Raw genomic sequence first — 25,861 nt, 5'->3', positions numbered from 1 at the left:
AATAGGGTTTTTGACGGGAAACTAATCAAAACCTTCGTATCGGACACGGCACTGAACAAAATGAAACGAGTTTTATGCCGATAAAATCGCTATACATCATTGCTCCTATACGAATAAAAAATAATCTTCTCAAGCACCTTCTTGATGTAGGGTGGGTTATTATTTTCTTTTGTGTCATATTTTTGAGTGGCTAATAAATTACTAATTCTTTTAAACAAATAAAATTAACCCTATGTTTAATTTTATTTAATCTGAATATAAAATATAGGCGTAGATTTTTTTAGAAACAGAGCTTTTAACAGTCGATAACATTCTTTTTAATACAACCTAAAAGAAGGAGAATATTATTTTTGTATGAGGTGCCTGTGGAGACTGACACTGACATAAATTAGAATAAACATACCGGGGGCGCCGACTGCTCGGGTGCTCCAGGTGCCCCAGCACCCATGAAAGAAAAACAATGGGTGCGGAGCAGCCGCGAGCAAGCGAAGTATTAAGAGTCTATTACGCTGTACTTTCGGATCGCTCTAAGGGGTCGGGTAAAACGGGTGTGTGACCGAAGGAAATATAATATACATATACAGGGTGTTTCAAAACAAATGCGAAAAACTTCAGGGGGTGATTCCTTGTTCAAAATAAAGGGTAGTTTGCTTTATAAACGTTGGGTCAAAAGTCAACCATTAGGGAGATATAGCGGTACAAAGATGGCGGAAAAATTATGTTTTTATTTTTTATCTTGAAAACGAAAAGAGATAGACTAATGAAATTTTACGGAAGCATTACTGTTATGAAAACACACTTTCTGGTAATTTTTTCACTTTTTTAAAATGAGTGGAAGGGGTTGAAATAAACTACCCCTATCATTCTTGTTAATGAAATTTAAAGAAAAATCTCATCAAACACATGCAAAAAAAAATAATTTTGATAGTTTAGTTTATTTAGAAACTTTTTTATCGGGATGAAATTTATTGATAGAGATTCAATCTACTCATGTAAACGTTTTATTCAAAAAATGTGTTTTTTTAAATTATTTTTAATTGAAAAAAAAACAAAAGCCTTAGGCCCCCCTAGGCTCAACCCCAGGCCCCCAGGCCCCTCAAGCCCACCCAGGATAAATTGCTAGTGACGCTAATGTATATGGGGAAATGGACTATGTGATTTGAAAGCTCATTGTGTATATTTATTTATATTGTGTTTATTTTCGAGAATTTTTTAGTTTTGATGGATAAAGTTGTCGATCGAAGCCCTAAACTGTTAAACAGTGCTCAATCCCGAATATCCCTCCACTACTAGTTCTTCTCAGCAATTTTTGCTTCATTCATTTTGTATCTATGTATAAAATACAGTATTATTCTTTGTTTTACTGCCTGCACTTACACAATTATAATGGGTATAATTAATATTTTCACGATTGGTATCTGCACTAAACAGTGTTATTTCTGCATAACTAAAATTATACTCAATAGAATTGAAAAACATAAATTGATTAAGCTTGTATTGATTGTCGATGCGTGGAAGTTGGTACTTTCCTAATTTTGTTATGACTGTTACAAAAAATGTACAAAAAAATGTCTGATACTGATACTAACCTTACTAACAATTTATAACAAAATTGTTGAATAGGTGTTAACAAGAATGATAGGGGTAGTTTATTTCAACCCCTTCCACTCATTTTAAAAAAGTGAAAAAATTATCAGAAAGTGTGTTTTCATAACAGTAATGCTTCCATAAAATTTCATTAGTCTATCTCTTTTCGTTTTCAAGATAAAAAATAAGAACATTATTTTTCCGCCATCTTTGTACCGCGATATCTCCCTAATGGTTGACTTTTGACCCAACCTTTATGAAGCAAACTACCCTTTATTTTGAACAAGGAATCACCCCCTGAAGTTTTTCGCATTTGTTTTGAAACACCCTGTATATATTTCAGAAATCTGCCTAAGGCTTAGCCCGATTCTGTCGTGTTAAGCCACACCCAAAATTCCAAACACACGTGCTTTGATTAAGGTTTGCAAAGCTTCAGCATTTACCTTCAGTATTTACTCACTATTTTATTATAAAATAGCGAGCAATTTGTTACAAAACAATATAAATTATATATCACTGTAATCACAAAACTTCAATCTATTTCCGTATTGTAACGGGATTTTAAATTATGTTTTTATTTTCGAAAAAATTTAGTCCAAACATAAGGAATATTTTGTTGATGTTTGACCATCAAAATCTTAAAAATAAAGAAGTTGTCTAAAAATGTCCTACATTACGGATATAGTATGATCCTTTATCTTTAATTTCCTTCTTCATTTGTGTAAAAGTACCTAGCCAGTTTTACGTAAAACGTTAAATGCCGAACGCTTATTTTGCTACTTTTTCGGACTAGTGAAATAGAGTCTTAAAACTAATCAGTATAGCAACTTTACACGACATTTATCTCATCCACCGCAAGCAAAACGTCGCTCAAAAACTCGCTCAAACTCAGAAAGTCTTTTGGTATATGCATGATAGGCATCATACTGTAGTAGTGTTTTCTTGACCACTCTTAAGTAGTTAAATCAATCATGTTTTTCAACTTTTATAGCACCAAACAAATTAAAATGAGAATCGCGAGACCCATTTTACATAGAACAAATTTGCTAACGTGATTGCGCCAGTCATTTTATTTTTGATAAAACTGTACTATAAAATTGCGTGTGTGTGCGACAGGCTAAACACACACTACAGGTTAAACTGCGCAAACTGGCCTGCACAGTCCGCCTGCAGCAAATAGCTGAGCGTCTGTGGGGGCTTTAAAAGTGTTTAGAGAGTCTAAAAGTGTTATATATTTATATAATAATTATAATTACATTAAATTGGAACCGAATTCTAAACTTTAGGAACAAAATAAATGTTTGGCATTCCATATGAAATCTGTCAATTATTGTGTTCATGTCTACGACTATTTTTGTGCACATGTTTCTGACTCAGTGTTAATCAATTTACGATAAGGATATTCTTTGGGATAAGGCTAATAGTCTGGCGAAGTATATGAACATTGGCGTAACTACAGGGGTGCCCGGGGGTGCCGGGCCCCCCCAGAGAAATCCTGAATTATGACTCTTGGCTACGTATTAATTTTTATTTGCTTGTGATGCAGTAAAAATGACGTTTTCTAGTTTTGTTCAGTTAATATTATTTTGTTGTGTTCAAAAAATGTGTCAATTTTTATTTTTTTAAAAAATTAGTAATCTATGGGAACACGGTTTGATAACCAAGTCTATGAAATTTATTGATAGAGATTCAATCTACTCATGTAAACGTTTTATTCAAAAAATGTGTTTTTTTAAATTATTTTTAATTGAAAAAAAAACAAAAGCCTTAGGCCCCCCTAGGCTCAACCCCAGGCCCCCCCAGGCCCCTCAAGCCCACCCCAGGATAAATTGCTAGTGACGCTAATGTATATGAAATGGACTATGTGATTTGAAAGCTCATTGTGTATATTTATTTATATTGTGTTTATTTTCGAGAATTTTTAGTTTTGATGGATAAAGTTGTCGATCGAAGCCCTAAACTGTTAAACAGTGCTCAATCCCGAATATCCCTCCACTACTAGTTCTTCTCAGCAATTTTTAGCTTCATTCATTTTGTATCTATGTATAAAATACAGTATTATTCTTTGTTTTACTGCCTGCACTTACACAATTATAATGGGTATAATTAATATTTTCACGATTGGTATCTGCACTAAACAGTGTTATTTCTGCATAACTAAAATTATACTCAATAGAATTGAAAAAACATAAATTGATTAAGCTTGTATTGATTGTCGATGCGTGGAAGTTGGTACTTTCCTAATTTTGTTATGACTGTTACAAAAAATGTAAAAAAATGTCTGATACTGATACTAACCTTACTAACAATTTATAACAAAATTGTTGAATAGGTGTTTAAAGAGAAACTAAATAAAATAAACTGACTCGGCTTTACATAAGCGAGACTTTTTTACATTCTATGTTTTTGATGGGATCTCATTTCTTTTTTTGTAGGTTATCCCCTTATTTTTTCTCGCGTAATATAGCATTCAAAATAATATTGTATTGATTTTAAGTTTGACTAGCAAAAATTCATAAACTCTGAATTATTGTATAAATAATAGTCAGATAATATCAAATTGATTAATTCTAGTTTTCTAACGAATTGTGTTTCGATATAACCCAAATTTCAGCTTTAATTAAAAATGTTTCAATTCCTGATTTTACCAATGCTTATTCATGTTTTCGTCAATTTTACACATATTTTATTTTTATCTCGAAAACTATAAGAGAAAGGTATAGGTTAGTACAATACAAAAATTATGAGATATAAAAGTTTCTAAAAATGTAATAATATACTAGGTGTTCCATTTAAAATAACAAAGGTGCTATCACTTTTCAAATGATCCGGCAACACTGTTAACTGATAATTATCAGCGTTACATAATTACCAGCGTTACATTAATATTATAATATTTTATATAGATGGAGCTTTTGCCTTTATATAAAAATCCAAGCTTTCAAAACAATCACCGGTTCTCCTATTGCCATCGCCGGAAAGTCAGATGACTCACTCACACTCACCGTCACCGTCACTCACCGGTAGCGGCTAGACAGCTAACTTTTAATCCATAAGGATATCTTGAGATTTTCCATTTATTCCTTCCATTATAAGCTTAATGCTACCTAAAATTCAAAATTTAAAGTTTGAACACTTCTATAGAAGTACCTTAGAATTTTGATGACGGTGAGTGAGTCACTGTCGAAGTTAAAGAGAAGTTTGAGTAGCAGTAATTCATAATCCTTGAATTGTTGTGGTTACATTCATATACAAATAAAATTAGACGATATTAAATCGATTAATTCTAGTTTTCTGCCTTTTTCTCGACAGGTAGCTTCTAATCCATACGTACATCTATAATCCATACGTATCATTACGTACTTTACTGGATCACTCAATTTCTTTCTGTTCAGTCATCTGTTGATAGAAGTGTCGTCGAAAAGTAAATTTACATTTGTGTTCCCGTGATTGATGGTTAAGTGTTCGTCTCCAAAGTTTTTACCATATCATCATATTGATTTTAATATCCTGGTTATATAAAAGTAACATTTTTCGTAACGATAAATGAATTCATAATAATTAATAATTAGAGCAGCAATGAAAAATATCAGGTCACAACTCAGCAAAACTGGATTTAGAGTATAACAGAGAGATAGAGCAAAAGCGATCGATAATAAATCGAGCTTTAGGCCAAACAGGGCCATCAATAAAACTTTTAACAAAACGGTTTTGCAGCAGGAGCACAGCCATAGCCCCAGTTTTGGACGTCGGCCATTAGGGAGGAATTCTAGAGTGACACAAAACATCGTTTGTATGAAAGCGCTTCATAGAACCGTTCTATATTTTACCGCAATTTGTAGCATGTATGTACTTCACGGAGAAATGTTTTTCAATGAGAAGTGGTGAAGGTACAAGGAAAAAGAGCATGCAATATTTTACGCCTGTTCTTTATACAGTGTATTTTAGTTTTGTAGCAGGATTACATCTGATAAAAACAGTTGCTTTGAGATGCAAAGTTTATGTTGATATAGAGCATTAAATACATTCTTTCAACAATACCAGACGTAACAATTATAAAAAAAATATTTCATATCTACAATATACAGAGGCGGATACATGGGGTAGGGGTTAAGCTAATAGAGTGTCACATTTAAATAATATAGTTTATACTTTAGTTTATATCAATTGTGAGAATTGAAAGCGTATGCTATTATAGATAAAAATAGCAAAACTTGAGTTAAAACCTTTGGTTAAAACCATATAGGCCAGTAAACGTAGCCGAGTATTATATGTAAAGGTGGAAAAAATTAGTAACCGCAACCAATCTCAACGGGAATATGTAGATAATGATCTCCTTCGGTCCCAGCGGAGGAAGTTTAAAAAAAATGGCCGCCATCTTGGATTTTTTCTTTTTTTTTTAAATATCTCCGTTTGGATAACTTTTTTCGAAAAAAATAAAGATATGTTTTTTGTAGAGAATTAAATTTAGAATTTTACATTTAATCTTTTTTTTTCTCTAAAATAAATAGTAATAGAGATAGAGCAAATTTTTACTATACGGTTTATAAATTTTCCAGTTTTTTTAAACCAATCCGCTATAATTTTTGGCGTTAACATTATAGTGTTAAAATAGATAAACCAAGTATAAATTTAAGCATTAAAACGATTAAAAATAACGTTTAAAAATGATTTATTAAATAAAATATTATTGTTAAAAAATTATTATTAAATTAAAGTTATTAAATAAAATCTACTATAACGTCATCTTGGACGTCATTTTAGCGTCAACTAAAATACAAAAGTTTGTGCAACTGATTCCGTAGCACTGACCACACTTTCAAGAACAAGCAAAACCCAGTTTTCTACAAGAGCAATTTTTAGAACACTGACTCTCTTTGCAATTGCATTCAAATAATTTTGGTAGGTCAGGAGGCGCAACATCTTCTGTTGATTGAATAGGTGTTAGATTGCATTTTTGATCTTTCTTCCATCCATATTGTAAAGGATCTAACTTGTTACCAATCCATTCATGAATCTAAAAAAGACAACAACAACTTATAACAATTCCATATCTTTACAGTTACCTGAAATTATGTCCTGAGTAAATGGAATTTTGCAGAGTTCTCAGTTGTAGGAAAATTAGCTAAATTAAAGGTGGTCTTAAAGGATTCTCAGATGGTTCATATGTTTAATATAACTTGGGAGCAGACTGCTCCACGAAGGACTTGCTCCAGAGGAAACAAAAGCGAAAACACTCCTCCGAAAAGGGGAAAATAAAGAAACCAAGAAACAATCTGATTCATCTCCATCAAAGGGCAAGAGAGGGAGCGAGCAAACCAAACCGTCCAAAACCGGGAGGCAAGCAGGGTCGTATCACCAGCTTTGCCGCTATGGCTGGACAAGTGAAAATGGCGGTGCTGCCAAAGGATTTCCCAGAGGTTGCTCTGACCACCGACCAGCAAACGACTCTAGAAGAGGCTATACTAGACGAAGTAATGGCGACCGGATCGCAACACAACGATCTACAAAATGTGGGTCAGCTGCGTTTTGCGGGGATACACTTTCGGGTGGGCATGATCCTCATAGATTGTGTATCTCAAGAATCGACGAATTGGTTGGTGGAAATCGCACCTAAGCTTAAAAATTGGCAAGGGCCGGAACTGGTTGCAGTGAAGGGAGAAAACATCTCTAAAGGGGCGGCAATAACGGTCTTTCTGCCGAGGAGCAAAGGGAAAGACACCATCTACCTGCTGAGCCTTATCCAAGGTCAGAACTTCAATGTAAGGACATCGAGTTGGCGAGTCATCAACTCGAGGGAGGAGGGTAATGGTCAGGTCCTCACAATAGGAATTGACCTCAAATCCAAGGAGGCAATAGATAAAGAAAGACATATCCTCTATTATAGATACGGGACAACACCGGTATCAGGTCTAAGGAGAGACCAAGTTAAAGACGCGGAGAAAATGGAGACAGATCCTGCAGCCTCCACCTCACGGGTTCCTAAGCCGGAGGCAACCTCCTCGACTGTGAAGAGCGGCACGGAGGGCCAAACTCCAACCGTGGAAGGGTGTGTACCCTCGGAGGAAGAACTGGTGACAGAGGAGGATGGGAAATACCCTGTTGCACTGAAGACGTAAGGGGAAATCATATCAGCCTTGTCACAAATTTGCCCATTATATTGCGTATCTTCTCAATTGTTCCAATCAACGATAAAACACTGTTTTTTCTTTTCACGAACTTATTCTTTTCTTTTTCAGCTGGCGGGCCCCAGTCGTCAACTCTTCATTACCGGCCAACCAGAATACCTAGGCCAAATATTGGCCTCCCTTGCCGTTTCTCTAGGACCATTGGCCTCAGGGCTGGGTAAGGGCTACAGTTCCCCGGCCATTGCTTCGTTACAGCAACGAGAATCAGACGCTTTTAGCGTTAATGGTCAGCAAGCCAGCTGGCTAGCATCTTTGAGCCTTCTAGGAGCACTATTCGGAGCCCCATGCGGAGGGTTAGCCGTCAAATGGGGTAGGAAGAGGACCTTGTTGATTGCTGGGTTTCCCTTGTCGTTGTGTTGGATCATGACGGTATTTGCCGTAAGCATTGAGGTAAAGTAGCACTTTTTATAGTATACATTTTTTCACCTAGAAACATGGTCTAAGAAAACAAGTAGTGTGTTGCTGGTTGCGTATTGACTGTTGCTCCACTGTGCGACAGGAACTATCGAAACTAAGTTATTTCGGTGGAGTCGGTGCGAAAATTTCATACGCTTCGAACTGATTTTTAGAAAAAATATACAAACTTGTTTTTAGGGTAAATAACAAAAATTGTTTTTAGTGTTCAATTACGCGATTTAACGGAACTATGTGCAAAATTTCATAGTTCTAGGGCAAATTTTATATTTTTCTTCCCTAATCCTTAATTTTCTAATCCTAATTCCTAATCCTATATTTTTACATAAAGGCACCTGCTCCATACCGGGTGTTGCATCGTCGGACGGGACATAGGAAATTCCATGTAAATTTTAATGGGGTCCGTTATTGGCTTCCCTAATTATTTTAGAGAATAATTCTATTTAAGTTTATTGAAGAGCACTAAAACCCACATCCAAAAGAATAACTTTAGATATTTTTGATTAGCTCGTTTATGAGTTATCGCCGATTTATTTTTAAATATTTCTCCTTTTTTATGGCCCTGTATTTACTTATGAGCACCAGTCAAGGTAAAAGATAACTGTCAAATGAAGTCGTCATTTCAGAAATTTACCTATTTAGTGCTTTATTATTATTGAAAACTCATTCCTACATCGGAAATCTTAAAGATGTATTTATAAATACAAATTAATATGAATTAAAATAAAATAAAGTAATCAATTACAAGGTTAATTATAGTATTATTACAATATTCAATAACTTAGTAATTTAAGTACTATTAAATTGTTAGAACTTTAGGATTTAAGAAGATGTTCAAATATTCCTCCATCGACTGCTAGACAATGACCCAGGCGATTATAAAATTCTCTTCTTACATTCGCTGGTAAACTGAAATTCTATTGCATTCGGCAGAAATAGCATTTTTTAACTCGTCTAGATTTGGGTATTTTTTATCCTTGTATATCCTGTTTTTTAAATGGCCCAGAGAGAGAAATCATTTGGCGAAATATCAGGAAACCTTGCTGGCCAATTTACTGTATGATTTAGGCCAATAACGTTTCCGTTAAAACTATTGTCTAAATATTCCCGAACAGCCAGGGTACTATGTGCCGGGCAGCCATCCATTTGGTACCAAACTTCCTGATTTTCCCTAGCGTCATCATGTAAAGCAGGTAAAATATGATTTTCGAGTAGTTCCAAATAATATTCTGTATTTAAATCTCGCGTAAGAAATAATGGCCCGATAATATTGTGTCCGAATATCCCTGCCCAAACATTTACTTTCTGTGGATATTGCATCCTTGTTTCGACAAACCTGTGTTGGTTTTCTTTGTTCCAATATCGATAATTTTGAACATTGGGTTCATTATTTAAGGTAAACATGCATTCGTCAGTAAAACATATGTTTTTTAAAAATTCCCTATCCGTGTTTGCTCTTTCCATCATATCAAAACAAAACGCCTGCCGCCGTATTTCGTCCCCATCTCGTAGCTCTTGGTGCTTTTCATATTTGAAGGAATAGTATTTATGTCGTTTCAAAATTCGAAACGCTGTAGTGTGATCTATTCCTATTTCATCCTCAAGTTTCCTTGTGCTGATCTTTCCATCGTTCTCTTCCAGGCACAATAAAACTTCCAAGTCGGTATCATTTCTTGCATCTTCTCTTTGTTCCTGCCTTGCTTCACATCTGCAGTTATTTATTAGGGTACCTTTTTGGTCTCAAATCTCTGGATATTCCTTGCGATTCTAGATTTTCCAGGTATCGGTCTATTCGGATACAGAGCAGCAAACATGTCCGACACCTTTTGATAACTATTTCCTTGATAATACCATTTAATCATCAATACTTTTTCTTCGGTAGTGTAATTCATGGCTAATATTTTCGATGTAGGTATGAGTTTTTAATAATAATAATAAAGCACTAAATAGATAAATTTCTGAAATGACAACTTCATTTGACAGTTATCTTTTTCCTTGACAGGTTCTCATAAGTAAATACAGGGCCATAAGAAAGGAGAAAGAAATATTTAAAAAGAAGTCGGCGATAACTCGTAAACGGGCTAATCAAAAATATCTAAAGTTATTCTTTTGAATGTGGGTTTTAGTGCTCTTCAATAAACCTAAATAGAATTATTCTCTAAAATAACTAGGGAAGCCAATAACTCACCCCATTAAAATTTATATGGGATTTTCTATGTCCCGCTCGACGATGCAACACCCGGTATATCTAAAATAATTTCAGTGTTACAACGTTGCCACATCATATATGAAAAGTTGTAGCATCTTTCTTATTCTAAATAGACCACCCTGCATATTGTTACATTTTTAGAAACTATTTTCATACATCACAATTTAATATCTTTAATAGTTTATAAGATAAAAAATAAAACATGTGTAAAATTGACAAAAATATGATCTTGAATAAGCGTTGGTAAAATCATGATTTGAACAGTTTAAAAGTTGAAATTTGGGTTATGAGTTAAAGAAAGTTGATATATTACACATTACACAGGGAAAGCAAAAAACATATTTCTTTCCGTTTGTTATAAAATTGCTCTCTCTCTCAAATCTTTTTATTTTAAATTCAACCTTATACAGGGCGCTACAAATTCGAGGTACGAGCATTGGTATCTCGGAAACCGTAAGAGATACGCAGATGGTTAAATTGGGGCAAAGTTGCCCTTTAGGATGTTTACCAAGATACCGTAGATTGCCGAAGATAGTGTAGCATCTCATTGTACTCAGGATATCGAGTTCTTTCAAAACTTCAAATAAAAAATGCAGGTCCGTATTGAAAAAATTAAGTTGGCCTCTGTATCTCACAAATTATCAGCTAATTTGAAAATCTAAAAATACTATCAGATAGCCCTAATAAAGTAGCCATGAGAATGTGCAATTAGTTTTTTGATTTTCTAAAAAGTAACGCCAGGAAAAAATAAAATTGATTTTCAAAAAATTCCGTTTTTTCCAAAAAACTCCGCAATCCTTGAAATTTTTAAAACTTTTTTGATAGCATCTTGGTGAACATCCTAAAGCGCAACTTTGCCCCAATTTAACCATCTTCGTATTTCTTACGGTTTCCGAGATACCAATGCTCGTACCTCGAATTTGTAGCACCCTGTATATAAATATATTTTAAAAAATCAAAAGACTAAAAAATTGCTTTTGAACGATATATTGTGTTCCTATTGTGTTATTATTAAGTAATTTTTAAATAGCGCTACTTAAGAATCCGGAAGGGTCTAAGAAGTTAATAATTCTATTATTATAATCTCATTTATTAAAAATGTCGTTATCATGACAATTGTAGACATTTAGCAAGTAAAGTCTAATTGATACTTATAAAGTTTGAATATGTTTTATGTTAACGATTTTCTTTAAACGAAACAACCATAATAGACCAAACCAACTGAAAAATCCAGAAAGTTTAGTTAGTTATAGGAGCATGATATATCGTTGATAAGCAATTTTATTTGTGTTTTAATTTTCTAGATAATATACATAAGCTTGAATTTAAAATAACAATAATTTGAGCAATTTTATAACAAACAGAAATAACTATTTTTTTTATCTCTCTGCTTGATATCCAATCGGTTGATTTAGACAGATCGAATATGTCCATAGATAAATGAAACAAGTTCAGATTGGAAAGTGCCCATAAGGACAATGTAAACACTATTTGGCACTATCCTTGCAACGGTCGCGACCCAAAACTTTTGAAAATTTCGGAGCAGTTCCGCTTTTTCCGGAATTATATTGCCAAATATTGTTTATTCAAGTTTATTATTATTTTCGTTTAATTTTATAAATAAAAGACAGTGTGTTGCATACAAGAAACTTTATTTTATATAAGGACGCATATATGAAATACCTATGAAACATTGGAAACCGACGTTATGCCACGATCCACGATGGTTTTTGCAGTTCACAGTTCACAGCACAGCTTTTTAAGTTTTTAATGCCACTTTTTCACAATTATCACCGGTTGGAGTAAATAAAACTTGAATTAAACTCACAAGATAGCAATTATTACTTTTGGACGCTATAAACACTTTTCGGAATTTCTTTAATGAGAGCGGTTTGGATTTTGAAAGATTATTATGATTTTTGAAGATTCTGACTTTGACAAGAGAAAATTATTTCTGTTTTTGTTTGCCGTTGTTCTTAGCGACCGCTATAGCAGCGCCAGATCGCGTATAACGGTCGCGACCCAAAATAATTTCGCGACCTAAAATTTTTACGGGGTTTCCAATCTAAACTTGTTGCATTTATTTATGAATATGTCGACTTTCCATAACCTATAAAACAAATTTCAGCCTTCAATATGACAAATTTATTATTTAACCAATTTCATAGATAAATGCAACAAGTTTAGATTGGAAAGCCCGTAAAAATTTTGGGTGGCGAAATTATTTTGGGTCGCGACCGTTATACGCGATCTGGCGCTGCTATAGCGGTCGCTAAGAACAACGGCAAACAAAAACAAAAATAATTTTCTCTTATCAAAGTCAGAATCTTCAAAAATCATAATAATCTTTCAAAATCTAAACCGCTCCCATTAAAGAAATTTCGAAAAGTGTTTATAGCATCCATTTTCAAAGTAATTATTGCTATCTTCTGAGTTTAATTCAAGTTTTATTTACTCCAACCGGTGATAATTGTGAAAAAGTGGCATTAAAAACTTAAAAAGCTGTGCTGTGGACTGTGAACTGCAAAACCATCGTGGATCGTGGCTAACGTCGGTTTTCAATGTTTCATAGGTGTCTCATACATGCGTCCTTATATAAAATAAAGTTTCTTGTATGCAACACACTGTATTTTATTTATAAAATTAAACGAAAATAATAATAAATTTGAATAAACAATATTTGGCGATATAATTCCGGAAAAAGCCGAACCGCTCCGAAATTTTCAAAAGTTTTGGGTCGCGACCGTTGCAAGAATAGCGCCAAATAGTGTTTACATTGTCCTTATGGGCACTTTCCAATCTAAACTTGTTTCATTTATCTATGACCAATTCATTCAACATCATGTTTTTATGAATTTTTCACGTTTTATTTTTTGTCTCGAATACTATTAGAGATAAGTATAGGTTAGTACTATAGAAAAATGATGAGATATGAAAGTAGTTTCGAAAAATGTAATAATATACCGGGTGTCCCATTTAAAGTAACAAAGATGCTACCACTTTTAGTATGAAGCGGTAATGCTGCTAATAATTTAGACAGATGGAGCAGGGGAAGACCTTTATGCGAAAATCCAAATTTAAACAAAAAATTATCACCGGTTCTCCATAAACGTACCGTGACCATGGATTACTCTGTAGACTGTAGATAAGGTGGATTACGAATTATAAACTTATTAAGTAAATTTAAGTATAACGAAATTAATTTTGTTTTCAGAGTACAATTAAATGTAAATAAAGTTAATTCCTTTAAAAGGATTAAAGCAGGTCAGATCTTTTAACTCACAATATAATGTTTAAAATATTATTATCATTATTATACATTCATATACAACTTCATTTACATGCATGCTATTTATTGATTTAACTTATAACCCGATATTGAATATATTGCTATTCATATACGTACCCGTATATAGAAGGGAAATATTAAATTTGGAGGCTAAAAGCTCGCCCATTTTACTGCTTCATAGAGAATTAAATTTAGTTGTGTAATTATATAGGGTGTCCCAATATTCCGTGAACATAGAAGTACTAGATATTTTTGGAATCAAAATAAGATCATCGGACACAATTTATCTCTATATAAAAGCGCTTCGTTTATCCGCTAGGACATCAAACTTTAAAAAAAATAAACACATTTTTTCAGATATTTTAAGAACCGTTATTCCGATTTGAATGAAATTTTGGGTGTCTATGTTTTGCTAAGTGCTTTGACATTTGGCTTACACAAAAATCAATATAAAGCACGGAAAGTGTGAAAACTACCCCCACCCTTACATTAATTTTAGTATAAATATTTTTCAACTCCACGGACATTAGATTTTCTTTTCGTAAAATGGTCCCTCTAGTATTTACTACATTTCTTGTTTCTTGTAAAAAGGCTACAATGCCAAGATCTGTAACAAATGCTTCGCCTCTGAAGCCGCAACCATCAAAGCCGGTGAAGAAGCCAGCATATCCAATATTCTCTCGGTCTTAGAAATAAACATCGACAGACGTGGAGCTGCATACGACCTGCTGCTCCAATACGCGCACTCCGAAAACATTAATCTGATAGTGGGACAAGAACCCAATGTGACTGCAAAAAAGAACAACATCTGTGACAAAAACGGTGATAGCTTTCTACGGGCAAACCTAGATAATAAGTGTTCCCTCTTGGACTATATCCCTGGTCCTGGGTATGTATGTATTGAATTTACTAACATGTTAATGTTCTCATGTTACTTTTCGCCCAATAAGCCTAGTGAACTTATAAAAGAGCTACTGACCGAGATAGAAACAATCGTCCGAACAAAGAACAAAGAAGCCATCATTGCGGGCGATTTTAACGCCAAGTCTCTGTTTTTTGGCTCTCGGGTTGAAAATGAAAAAGGAAGAATAATGGAAGAATGGTTAGCCAGTAATGACCTCGTGGTCATTAATCGAGGCCATACCCCCACATTTATGAACGCAAACGGAGAGTCCCTTATAGATATTACCATCGCTACTAATAAAATTAGTAATCAGATCACAAACTGGCGTGTAGTCGAAAACATCGAGAACCTTTCTCTCCATCGATACATTAGATTCGATGTAGTCCTAAATACACAGGGAACTAAAACCAACACCTCTAAGCACGGTTGGCGAATAACCACTAACGGACTACTAAATATACAACATTATTAGCCTGGAACACGGCCTCAAGATGAAGTGTCCCTCGCCGGAAGGACTGGATAAATGTTTCAGAAAATTAGGAAACACATTTCTGCTAAATAAAAGGCAACCAAGCAGAAAACAGGTATACTGGTGGAACCACGATATTATCACCAAAAGGAACGACTGCAGTATTAGGCGTAGACGTACTCTCACAAGACTTAAAGCACACGACCCAGCTAAAGTGGAAAGTGCCAGAAAAGAGTATAGACTAGCTAAGAAAGCTCTAAAATTAGAAATTCTTAGAAGCAAAAAGCAAAAATGGCGAGAGCTATGTGATGAGCTAGACACCGACGTGTGGGGCAAAGCATACCAACTAACGATGAAAAGATTCTGCAAAAACTATCAAGCACCTCTTGCTATAAGGATCATAGAAGAACAGATTGCGACGCTGTTCCCGAGTATGCCGAATATGAAATGGCCAGTTAATCCACCAACAGACGTGCTTCCTTTGTTCTTCCAGGAAGAAGTACTTACAGCCGCCTGCAAGCTTAAAAATCGGAAAGCACCTGGTCCGGACACCATCCCGATAGAAATTATTAAAATCGCTACCATGCACGATACGCCTGCCGTAGCTGAAGTCATGAATAAATGCCTTATGCTTGGCCAATTCCCAAAACCTTGGAAAGTTGCAAAGCTGGTCCTTATCCAAAAACCGAAAAGGGAGAACGACCATACCAAAAAATATAGACCAATCTGTTTACTCAACTCCAGCGGAAAGTTACTAGAATGCCTATTAAGAGATAGACTGGAATCAGAACTAGAAGAAGGCAACAAACTTCACCCTAATCAATTCGGCTTTAGGAAAGGGAAGTCCACCATTGACGCATTAAACATGGTGGTCAACGAAGTAGATCGAATTAAAACCAAAAGTTACCGACATAGAGGATTTTTGGCATTATTCACCCTTGATATAAGGCACGCGTTCAATTCGGCTCCATGGCTCGGCAATGCAACTCAATTAGAGCATAAGAGAATTAGCCCATACCTTGTACGCATGGTACAGTCGTTCCTGTCACATAGATATGTCATTACAGAGTACGGCGGGAAACACAGAATGACGTGTGGAGTCCCTCAAGGTTCGATCCTCGGACCCACCCTCTGGAATATATTTTACGATCAGATACTTAGAACCGATACAGGCCTGGGCAACACGATCTTAGCTTACGCGGACGATCCAGCCCTCTTAATAACTGCATCCACCTACACGATCCTCGAAGAAAAGATTCAGACGGCTGCGCTAGCGATTAAAAATAAGTTGGAAAGCATGGGCGTCAAACTGGCCCCCGAAAAAACTGAGCTGGTCATTCTCGTTGGACAACGCAAGGCAAAAGATCTAAACATAAAGCTGGATAATTTAGTTATAAAACCTCAAAAGAAGGTTAAATACATGGGGGTTTGGTTCGACTCGGGCATGCAAATGACTTCACACGTCACAGAAATCAGGGATAAAACGACTGGCATCATCCAGCATCTGACGAGAATAACTCCCAATATCGGAGGACCTCGCGCGGAAAAAAGAAGACTTCTCGCTTAGGTAGTTCATTCGACCATACTCTACGCATCGCCGATCTAGGACAGATCCATGCGCTTCAAGCATTACGAAAACATGCTAGAAAGGATAAATAGGAAGTTAGCACTCAGGGTTGCATCGGCATACTGCACATGTCCAACAGTAGCAGTACTGTGTCTTGCTAAGATACCTCCAGTCAGTCTACTGATCCTGGAAAGAAATCAAATATATAAAAATGGAACTTCCTTCCGGAAAGAGGCCAGAAACATAGAGCAATGGCAGACACGATGGGAAGCATATAGCGGATGGACAAAGACTTTCATACCCAATATTAAAGATTGGATAAAATGCGACCAAGCAAACACGGACTACTACATCACGCAAGCCATGACTGGCCATGGAGTATTTGGCGAGTATCTGCACAGGATCCGCAAGGCTGACTTTCCTAATGCTGGTATTGCGAGGTGTCAGACTCGGCTAACCACACACTATTTGAGTGTCACGCGCACGAAGATTTACGGGAAAACGCAGAAACAGTGTGTGGTACGAAGATTTCTAGAGTAAACGTCGGAAACCTTCTAACATCATCGAATGAAAATACCGAAGCGATTTGCGGCATGTTAAGGAACATTATGAAGAAAAAGGCGATGGACGAAAAAAACAAGATCTGGGTACAGACAAGACCAACATGCGTTTCCCATATAAACAGGCGTTTCCCATCTATAAAAAAAATTGTTTCTTGTAAAAAACGCCACATCACATAATTTTTTAGAAAAGAAATTTTGGAGAATTTATTTTTCCGCAGCAGACCTACAAAATATACAGGCAGTTTCATTGAATCAAAATACATTAATTGTACATAATTTATCTTTATACAAACGTGCTTCGTTTATCCGTTAGAGGGCATCCATCAAAAAATTCAAAAATAGATAAATTAGAGCATAATAGATTAGACATAGATAGATACGACAAAACACATTTTTTTTAAATCAGCTTTGGAAAATTTTTTTTTCCTCAAAAAATATGTGGGGTGACGTTTTTTTTACAGAAGTCAAAAAATGTAGTAAATACTAGAGGGGCTATTTTAGGAAAAGAAAATGGATCGTCGGTTCTGTTGGAAAATATGTATACTAAAATTTATGTAGGGGGGGGGGGTAGTTTTTAATCTTCCCGTACTTTTTCTTGTTTTTTTGTGAAAGCCAAATGTTAAAGCACTTAGCAAAACATAGACACCCAAAACCTGACACCCAAAAAAAATGTGTTTATTTTATTAAAGTTTGATGTCCTCTAGCGGACAAACAAAGCGCTTTTATATAGAGGTAAATTGTATCCAATGAACTTATTTTGATTCTAAAAATAGTTATATGTCCACGGAATACTCAGACACCCTGTATACAGTCGGTTGTGAGACGTTTTTGAAGAAATCCAACCTTAATATACGCAATAATAAATATAACTTAATGCGTAACTTATTAAAAAAAATTAAAATATAGATAAAAAAAAAGATAAAAAGAAACTTCACAATACTGTTTTTCAAAAACGTATTAATAACAAGTTGAAATTTAAAAATTCCGATCATTGACATAAAGTACGTCTACTGGATCTATGTCTATGAAAGGAATGCGAACAAAAAATGTATGAATAAACTTTACTTTTAATTTTCCACAGCCAGGGCAATTGCCTATACAAATCAATAATAGTACAAAACTTCCAGCTTGTCAAAAGATGGGAACGTACGATTATTCAAGCGATCTACAGATTCAGACCTGTCGACGGCCTGTATGTGTATGGAGAAATTTACATTATATATTACAAATCGACAGTTCTCCAAACCAAACCAAACCTTAATACGCTGGAAACGAAAATATTTTAAAACTAAAATTAGTCCGTTATTTCCAGGTGATGTGTTTTGCTGCCTTCATCAGTGGTTTTCTCGTGGCTATAATCCAACTGGCAGCCCAAGTCTACGTCAGTGAAATAGCAGCCCCGTCAATCAGAGGAGGACTGAGCGCGCTCCTAAAAATCTCCGGCCACGTCGGCGTGCTAGTCTCTTCGGCTGCAGGCGCTTTCCTCGACTGGAGACAACTGGCAGGCCTCATATTCTTCGCCACAACTACCATGGTTCTGGCTATGTGGCGAATCCCAGAAAGCCCTGGTTGGTTAGTACTTCAGGGGCAAGATCTTGAGGCGGAAAAGGCTTTGAGATGGTTAAGAGGCGATAACGCCGATCTCCAATTAGAGTTATCGCTTCTACAAGCTCACGTGATATCGAGGAAGATTCCCACTAACCCCAGACTATTTCTTCAAGTTTTAAGGACACCGGCATTGATTACATGCGGCTTAATGTTCTTTCAACGATTTTCTGGGGCAAACGCTTTTAACTTTTATGTTGTCATGGTGTTCAAGGAGACTTTCGGAGGAACTAACCCTCATAGTGCTGCAGTTGCAGTTGCGATAGTTCAACTACTCTCGTCTTTACTTTCCGGTCTTCTAGTAGACAGCGCTGGAAGGTTACCTCTATTAGTAGCCTCTAGCGTGTTAATGTCTTTGGCTTTAGCTTCTTTTGGATCTTTCGCATACTACGAGGACGCGAGTTCTATTTCAGTACCTAACCTAGACTGGATTCCTCTTCTGTGTGCTCTAGTGTTCACCGTAGCATTTTCCTTGGGCATTAGCCCAATATCTTGGTTACTAGTCAGCGAATTGTTCTCCTTAGAACACCGAGGGCTAGGCACAGCGCTAGCAACTTGTTTCAGTTATTTTTGTGCTTTCGTCAGCGTAAAGACCTTTATAGATTTCCAAGAGCTCTTAGGGTTATGTGGAGCTTTCTGGTTATACGCTTTTATTTCAGTTTGTGGACTTTGCTTTGTTGTCTGTTGCGTACCAGAAACCAGAGGTCGAGATTTGACAGATATTGACACAGGAAGCTGACCCGCCGCGAAAAAACAGCTACGGAAGGTATCCGTAAATGTAGTAGAGAGGTATTGCTAGCGTAGCTGAGATATTACAAATCAAATGAGAAAATATACAAATGACAATAAAATGATAATATATTTACCTGCTCAAATATTTATCTGATAATAAATTATACAGAAAGGTGTCCTTTTTGACAAATTAAAAAACATAAAAATGACAATAATATATTATAAAATGGGTTGTTATGTCAAAAGTGAACAGAATATACGTATGCATATACAGTTCATACCAAATAAACTTTTAGTCACGTGATTAAGCTTGACCGGCGCAGCGTTGCCCACTTTTACATATTTATTCTTTTAATTTTACATTTTTATTCTTTTAATCAAAATATTTTAGGAAACAAAAATAAATTAATTATAAATATATAAACAGTTATTATTTACATCAACAAAACTCACCTCCTTAACAGCACTTAAGGGATATCGGTTAGTAAAGTAGGTAGTAGCCTTGTTTATATATTAATAGTTAGTCAATGTGCCTGTATAAGTCGATGCTGCCAACTGGTGGCAGAAATTAAAACGTAAAAAGGGGCGGAGACTATTGAATTTGGCAAAGAAGTAGGGACTAGGAATTCTTCGAATTTAATTCTCGGTAAAGAATAAAATATCTTATCTGCTTTGAACCGAATTTTTACCTCAAAGCGTTATTTACATTTTTTATTTTTGGATATGGATTTATATTTATTTTGATTTTCATGGCCCCTTGTTAAATACTAAATTATTATATTAGGTATATATGTATATATTTTATTTCTAGATGGATAATTAAAATAATATATGAAACTATACCTACCTACCTCTGTAACTTTGTAAAAAGTATGACGGATTTAACATAATGTTTTTTTTTAAATGTAACATCCTATTTTATTTTAGATCCTGCGTAAAATTATTACTTTTTTATGTATAATCCTTGTATAATGGTGTAACCTAAAACTAGTTTTCTAATATTTCAATTTGTTGATGAAGAAAAAATATTAGATACTATGTAGATATTTAAGGCAGATGCTACAGGGTGTTCAACATATATTAATGGTTAATTCTACGTATTTAAAATTAAAAAAATATCTGCAGACTCTTTCACACAGACTCTATGACACAGCCTATACTGAGTGTTTTTTTTTAAAGTGGTTCACCTCTATAACTTTTTTATTTTTTCAGATTCCGAGAAAAAAACTAAATTGGGAATGTTAGTAGGTATATAACATAAATCGAGATTGATTCGTATTCAGTTAGTTTCGGTCACTTCCTGTTTCACCGGAAATGTATACATTTGATTTTTAAATGGTACCCTCGGTATTTTTTATACCGTAAGATCGAATAAAAACGGCGTCAGCGATGGCTATGAAATGAACATCGATGACATTTCTCATATAAATTTACATATAAAATGACAGCGCTTTTCATTTCATAGCCATTGCTGACGCCGTTTTTATTCGATCATACGGTACTTTATTTGATAGAAAATGACATTCTGAATAGAATGACAACTTGTGACATCAACAATCATATGTCAACTTTTGACATTTTCAATTAAATCAAAAATAGCATTTTAAAATTCAATCTAGTGTCATGGCTGTGTTAAAACCATTATTTTTTAATCAAGGATTAATCAAGGAGCTTTGGAAAAATTGATTTGGTCGTCTAATATTTTTTGTGTCTTTTCCTGGTCAGTTGAAATATGCCCATTTCGTATTTTAATCATAACTCAATTTTTTTTAATGAAACGAGAGTGGCTCATTAGCATATTTGGAAAAGCATTTTTGATACCTAATAAATTTTGGTACCTAATTTTGGTAAATAATTTGGTACCACACACTCCGTATGTCGAGTCAAACTGTCGTTATCTTTACGACCGGTTACATGTTGTTTATTATCATGGCACTCTACTAGATTGAACTTTAAAATACTATTTTTTAAGTAAAAGAGTCAAAAGTTGACATTGAATTATTCTATTGAGAATGCCATATTCTGCAAAATAAAGTAAAAAAATACCGACGGTACCATTTAAAAACCAAAGTTGTAGTCATTTCCGGTGAAACAAGAAATGACCGAAACTAATTGAATACATCAATCAAGCTACTTTTGAAAAACACCCGATATATTATAATTCTTTCTGATAGATTTTACAAAATCCTTCAACTTCTATTAAGAATGTCATATAACTAAATAAATCACTTTACTTAATGTTTAATAATAAATAATTTTTGTTTTGTCATATGGCAACTTGTTATAATGTAAATGAATTAAAAGAAGGATAAAATTCAGAACAGATTGCAAGCTGTTGAGTATAGGTGTACTTAATATACTTTCTTAACAAATGTTGAAAGGTTTTGTAAAATCACTAGAAAAAATAATAATATATATATATCGGATCAGCCAAAAAAAATGTTTGAACACAGTGTAGCATCTAACTGCAAGTATTTTTACATATAAATATATTTTTTGTCATACGCTCCCAAAAACAGCTATTTTACGGACTCATTTCAGTCCGTAAAATGTTTCTTTTTCGGCCTAGGCCGTAAAGGTCGTCATGGCAACCTTTATGGACTAAAATGTCTAAATTCGTTATTTGGTTGTTTTATTTTGTCATTCGAAATTTGTCACAAAAATCACATAAAATTATACATATATTTATAATTAAATTATTAAATACTAACAATATCAAAAGCTAAGTTATTTGTTTAAAGTAAGTACCTAGGTACTTACTTTTTCGTGGAAATAATTTAGCAATACATCTTCATTTACAACGAATACGCCATTTTTGTCTTTCCATTCATTAAAAACATCATATTCTTTCTGGTAAATGGCACGAGACTTCACAGGAAGTAAATCCAACACGATTTCTTTGGCCTTATTAGCAATATGTTCGGGATTTTGGAACATTTTAAAATTGTTGATGAATTTGTGTGATTTTGTGACAAATTTCGAATGACATGTCAAAATGCGATGAAATAAACAAACTCGTTACTAAGATATGAATTTATAAGCCAACTTTTTTCAAACATTATAATTTCAAATATGGAAAATTTGCAAATATGCGTTCTAAAAAACTGTAAAAAGCGTATGACAAAAAATAGTGTATGTAACACGTACCTAAATTATGTTTTTTAGGACTCATCTACTATTTCGGACTCGGCTAACGCCTCGTCCGCAAACAGTAATGATTCGTCCTAAAAAACATCATTTTAGGTACTAGTTACATAAATAGCTATTTTTTTCATCTCTGTAAAACACTCCTACCAAATTTGTGTAGTCCAACTTCGGAAACAACTGACAGTTAAGTAACATAGGAATAAAATTTTACTTTTTTTTTAAATTGTAAATACTTACTAACGTTATTTATAAAAAAAAGTTATAGAATTTTAGGCAGAATCGATAATAAAATAAAAATGGAGTTTTGCATTAATAAACATGTATCCGCCACATTTTTTGAAGCAACCAGTATACTCAAAAATAACATTTGAACTGTGTCTCTAAAGATTCTCTATACCCTTTTTTTATTTTTTTGGAATTCCCTAAACAAACGAGATAATTAACTTTATTTCTTTCGTGATATCTCATTTTATAATATTTCGGAAGAATTAATCAGGTATCTTATTTTTATAATTATTAGAAATAAATCGGAATTAAAGGATAAAGGATATGTAAATATATACCATACGATAAAAAAACGGCCTCAGAGGTGGTTTGGAAATGAATATCGATGTCATTTGTACCTAAACAAATAGACGCCGTTTTTTTTTCGCTCATACCGTATAAGAAAAAAAATTTAATAAAGCAAACGCATTTATTAATACATGTATATAGATTTACATGGTATGAAGAAATTCGCATTATGATCTCTGAAGGTCCCACCAATGCTTGGTTAAAGTGGCGAGTACGACCACTTAGCAGTCACACCTATAATAATTTAATAAAATATGAATATAATAAACAAACTTATTTCTTTTAGATTTTTTAAAAGCGAGTTATATGTGTTAAGTGGTTTTTGATTATTTTAGGCTAAATTTTTTAGACATATTATTTTAGACCAAATTGTCTGCCCACTCAAACGTCTTCAAAATTATAATGTAGGAAATTCTTAATATGTTTTAATTGGGAATACTTTTAGAAAGTTTCATTTTCACCAAACAAAACTACGTATGTATAATAAATTGCAGTATAATCAACTATAATGCATGATATATACTAGGGGCGTCAAAACTAGATGTTGGGTTTTTCTCGATTATTTCGAACAGAACTCCAATTTTTTCTCAAAAATTTTTTCCAACTTTGTTTTGAAAAATAATTTTTAAATCCATAATCGATGTATATACAGTAATGTCCTCTTTTAGAATACATAATTATTTTCAGCTGCATCGATAAAATAAATCATATTTACTGATGCCAAGTAAAAAAATAATTAGAAAATTATTTTAAACATCTAATTCTTAATTTTTGTCGCTGATAAATAGATACATCACTTTTGTCGACAAACCTACTAATAAAAATTGCGTAAAAAATCATGTTTATTCGCAAAGAGACAATTGAAAACAATTTAATAACTATTAATTTGGGATATAGATCTTAATAAAACAAAAGTTGCATAAAAGCTTTGTTGATTTATGATATAAAATACAGTGTTTCATTTGAAATAGCAAAGAAAAATATAATATCTAGTTTTGACTCATCCTGTATATAATAAACAATTTAGTCTATTTTAATATAATTATATGAATTATATAATTATTAATTATTAACTTAAATTAGTTCCAGTAAAAAACGTCGATATTACCTATTTTTAACTTAACTTAGAAAGAGAGGGCTTTAAATATATATTTTATTATATAAACAATAAAATTCAATCCAAAAAGGGTCAAAATATATTCTTTGGTCAAAATGAACTCTTACGACTACGACATTATGGTATTTTTTGGAATGACAATTTAATAACAAATCCACCAAGCAAAAATACAAAATATAGCCTTTCTTTTCACAAACTCATAACCTTTGCTCATAACTAATAACTTTAAAAGTAAATATATATTTGAATCATCCTGTATATCTATAAAAATACCTCCCTGTCAAATTTACGCTACTTTTGCAAGCATATTTTACAAAAAATATGATTTGAGTGAAAATATAAAATAGGAAATCTGATATGAAGCTTTATCTAAACACAGGGTTGACTGTAGATAAAAAATATTTTACGTTATCAAGTTATTAAGAAAAATTCTCGGAAAAATTATAAAATACACAATATATCTGACAATTCCAAAAAAGCAAAGTGAGAAATGAAACAATTTATAGCATAAAATCAGTATTTTTTTAAACTTTTAAGCAAACTGGGCATTATCGTTTAATCTATCTATCAATCTATCAAATGTTTATTATTAAACTTATCTCAGACTCTATAACATTTTTCCCAAGAGTGATTTAAAACAAATTTATATGAATTTAGAAATAAATATGAACAGTATTTACTTACCTGTAAAACAGATGCTTTTTGCTTAATTAAATATGTTGGAAAATATTATCCAGTAGGTACAAATACACAACACTTAAACACAACAAAATAAACTAATAAAATAATAGTTTCTAATCCAAATTTCACAAATACTGTTTATGTTTCTTCGCGAGGGACGAAAAAACTGAATTTTTTAATTACTCAGATATGCATTAAGGTATATTTCAATTCAAAAGCTTATAAATATTTATTTTTATAAGACATAACCTAAACGAAACGAAATTACAAGTCGAGAAAGATCAACAAAACTGCCGAATTTAGAAGCGAATATAACTTTTTTTCCTTTTTTCTTGTCACAGTTGAAACAAACAAGGATAAAGCTATTTTCGTAAAACATGGGTGAAACGGCTAATAAGTGGCCCAATAGATGTGACCTCGCGCCCTTCCATTTTTGAACGATGGGCGGGTTTAACGGATTCCCCTCAAAGAAAATCGTAGGGGAATACAAAAATTCAGAACGGGCAAGGCGCCACCTAGAAGACGGGCTTGTACTAAGCCCTCATTGTACATCTATTTATACATAATCAAGGGTAGTAGTAAAGGGCCATTAATACTGCTTTCCCGTTCAAAATATTCTAATAAAGTTGCGATGAGTTTTTAACGACTGTTAAACTGCTTTGGCATCTTATAAACTTCACACTATAAGAGATTCTAAAAAGAACAATGTTTGACTGCAAGGTCTGCTAGTAAACATTTCCAAGCTTAAAACAAGTTTAGATTGGAAAGTGTCCATAAGGACAAGGTAAACACTGTTTGGCGCTATTATTGCAACGG

At 33.8% G+C, this 25,861-nt stretch overlaps 1 protein-coding gene and 1 long non-coding RNA gene across 2 annotated transcripts; one reads left to right on the top strand and one right to left on the bottom strand.

The window, feature by feature from the left end:
• The first annotated feature begins 460 nt into the window (after positions 1 to 460).
• LOC115874487 (facilitated trehalose transporter Tret1-like) lies at positions 461 to 19,534 on the top strand. Its single transcript, XM_030889637.1, has 3 exons — positions 461 to 490; positions 7,827 to 8,165; positions 18,503 to 19,534. Exons 1-3 carry the CDS (start codon positions 461 to 463, stop codon positions 19,532 to 19,534), a joined length of 1,401 nt encoding a protein of 466 aa, XP_030745497.1.
• A 3,820-nt stretch (positions 19,535 to 23,354) lies between these two features.
• Positions 23,355 to 25,423, bottom strand: LOC115874452. The gene is made up of 2 exons (XR_004048850.1): positions 25,049 to 25,423; positions 23,355 to 23,481 (listed from the first exon to the last, which is right to left on the bottom strand). It is a non-coding gene; the product is annotated as an uncharacterized LOC115874452 (long non-coding RNA).
• Between the last annotated feature and the right edge of the window lie 438 nt (positions 25,424 to 25,861).

This window comes from Sitophilus oryzae, unplaced genomic scaffold (genome assembly GCF_002938485.1).
Source record: "Sitophilus oryzae breed Bouriz unplaced genomic scaffold, Soryzae_2.0 scaffold_1297_pilon_pilon, whole genome shotgun sequence".
Lineage (NCBI taxonomy): Eukaryota > Metazoa > Arthropoda > Insecta > Coleoptera > Curculionidae > Sitophilus > Sitophilus oryzae.
Note: the sequence above shows the minus strand (reverse complement) of the source record. Positions and strands in the feature narration are given on the sequence as shown.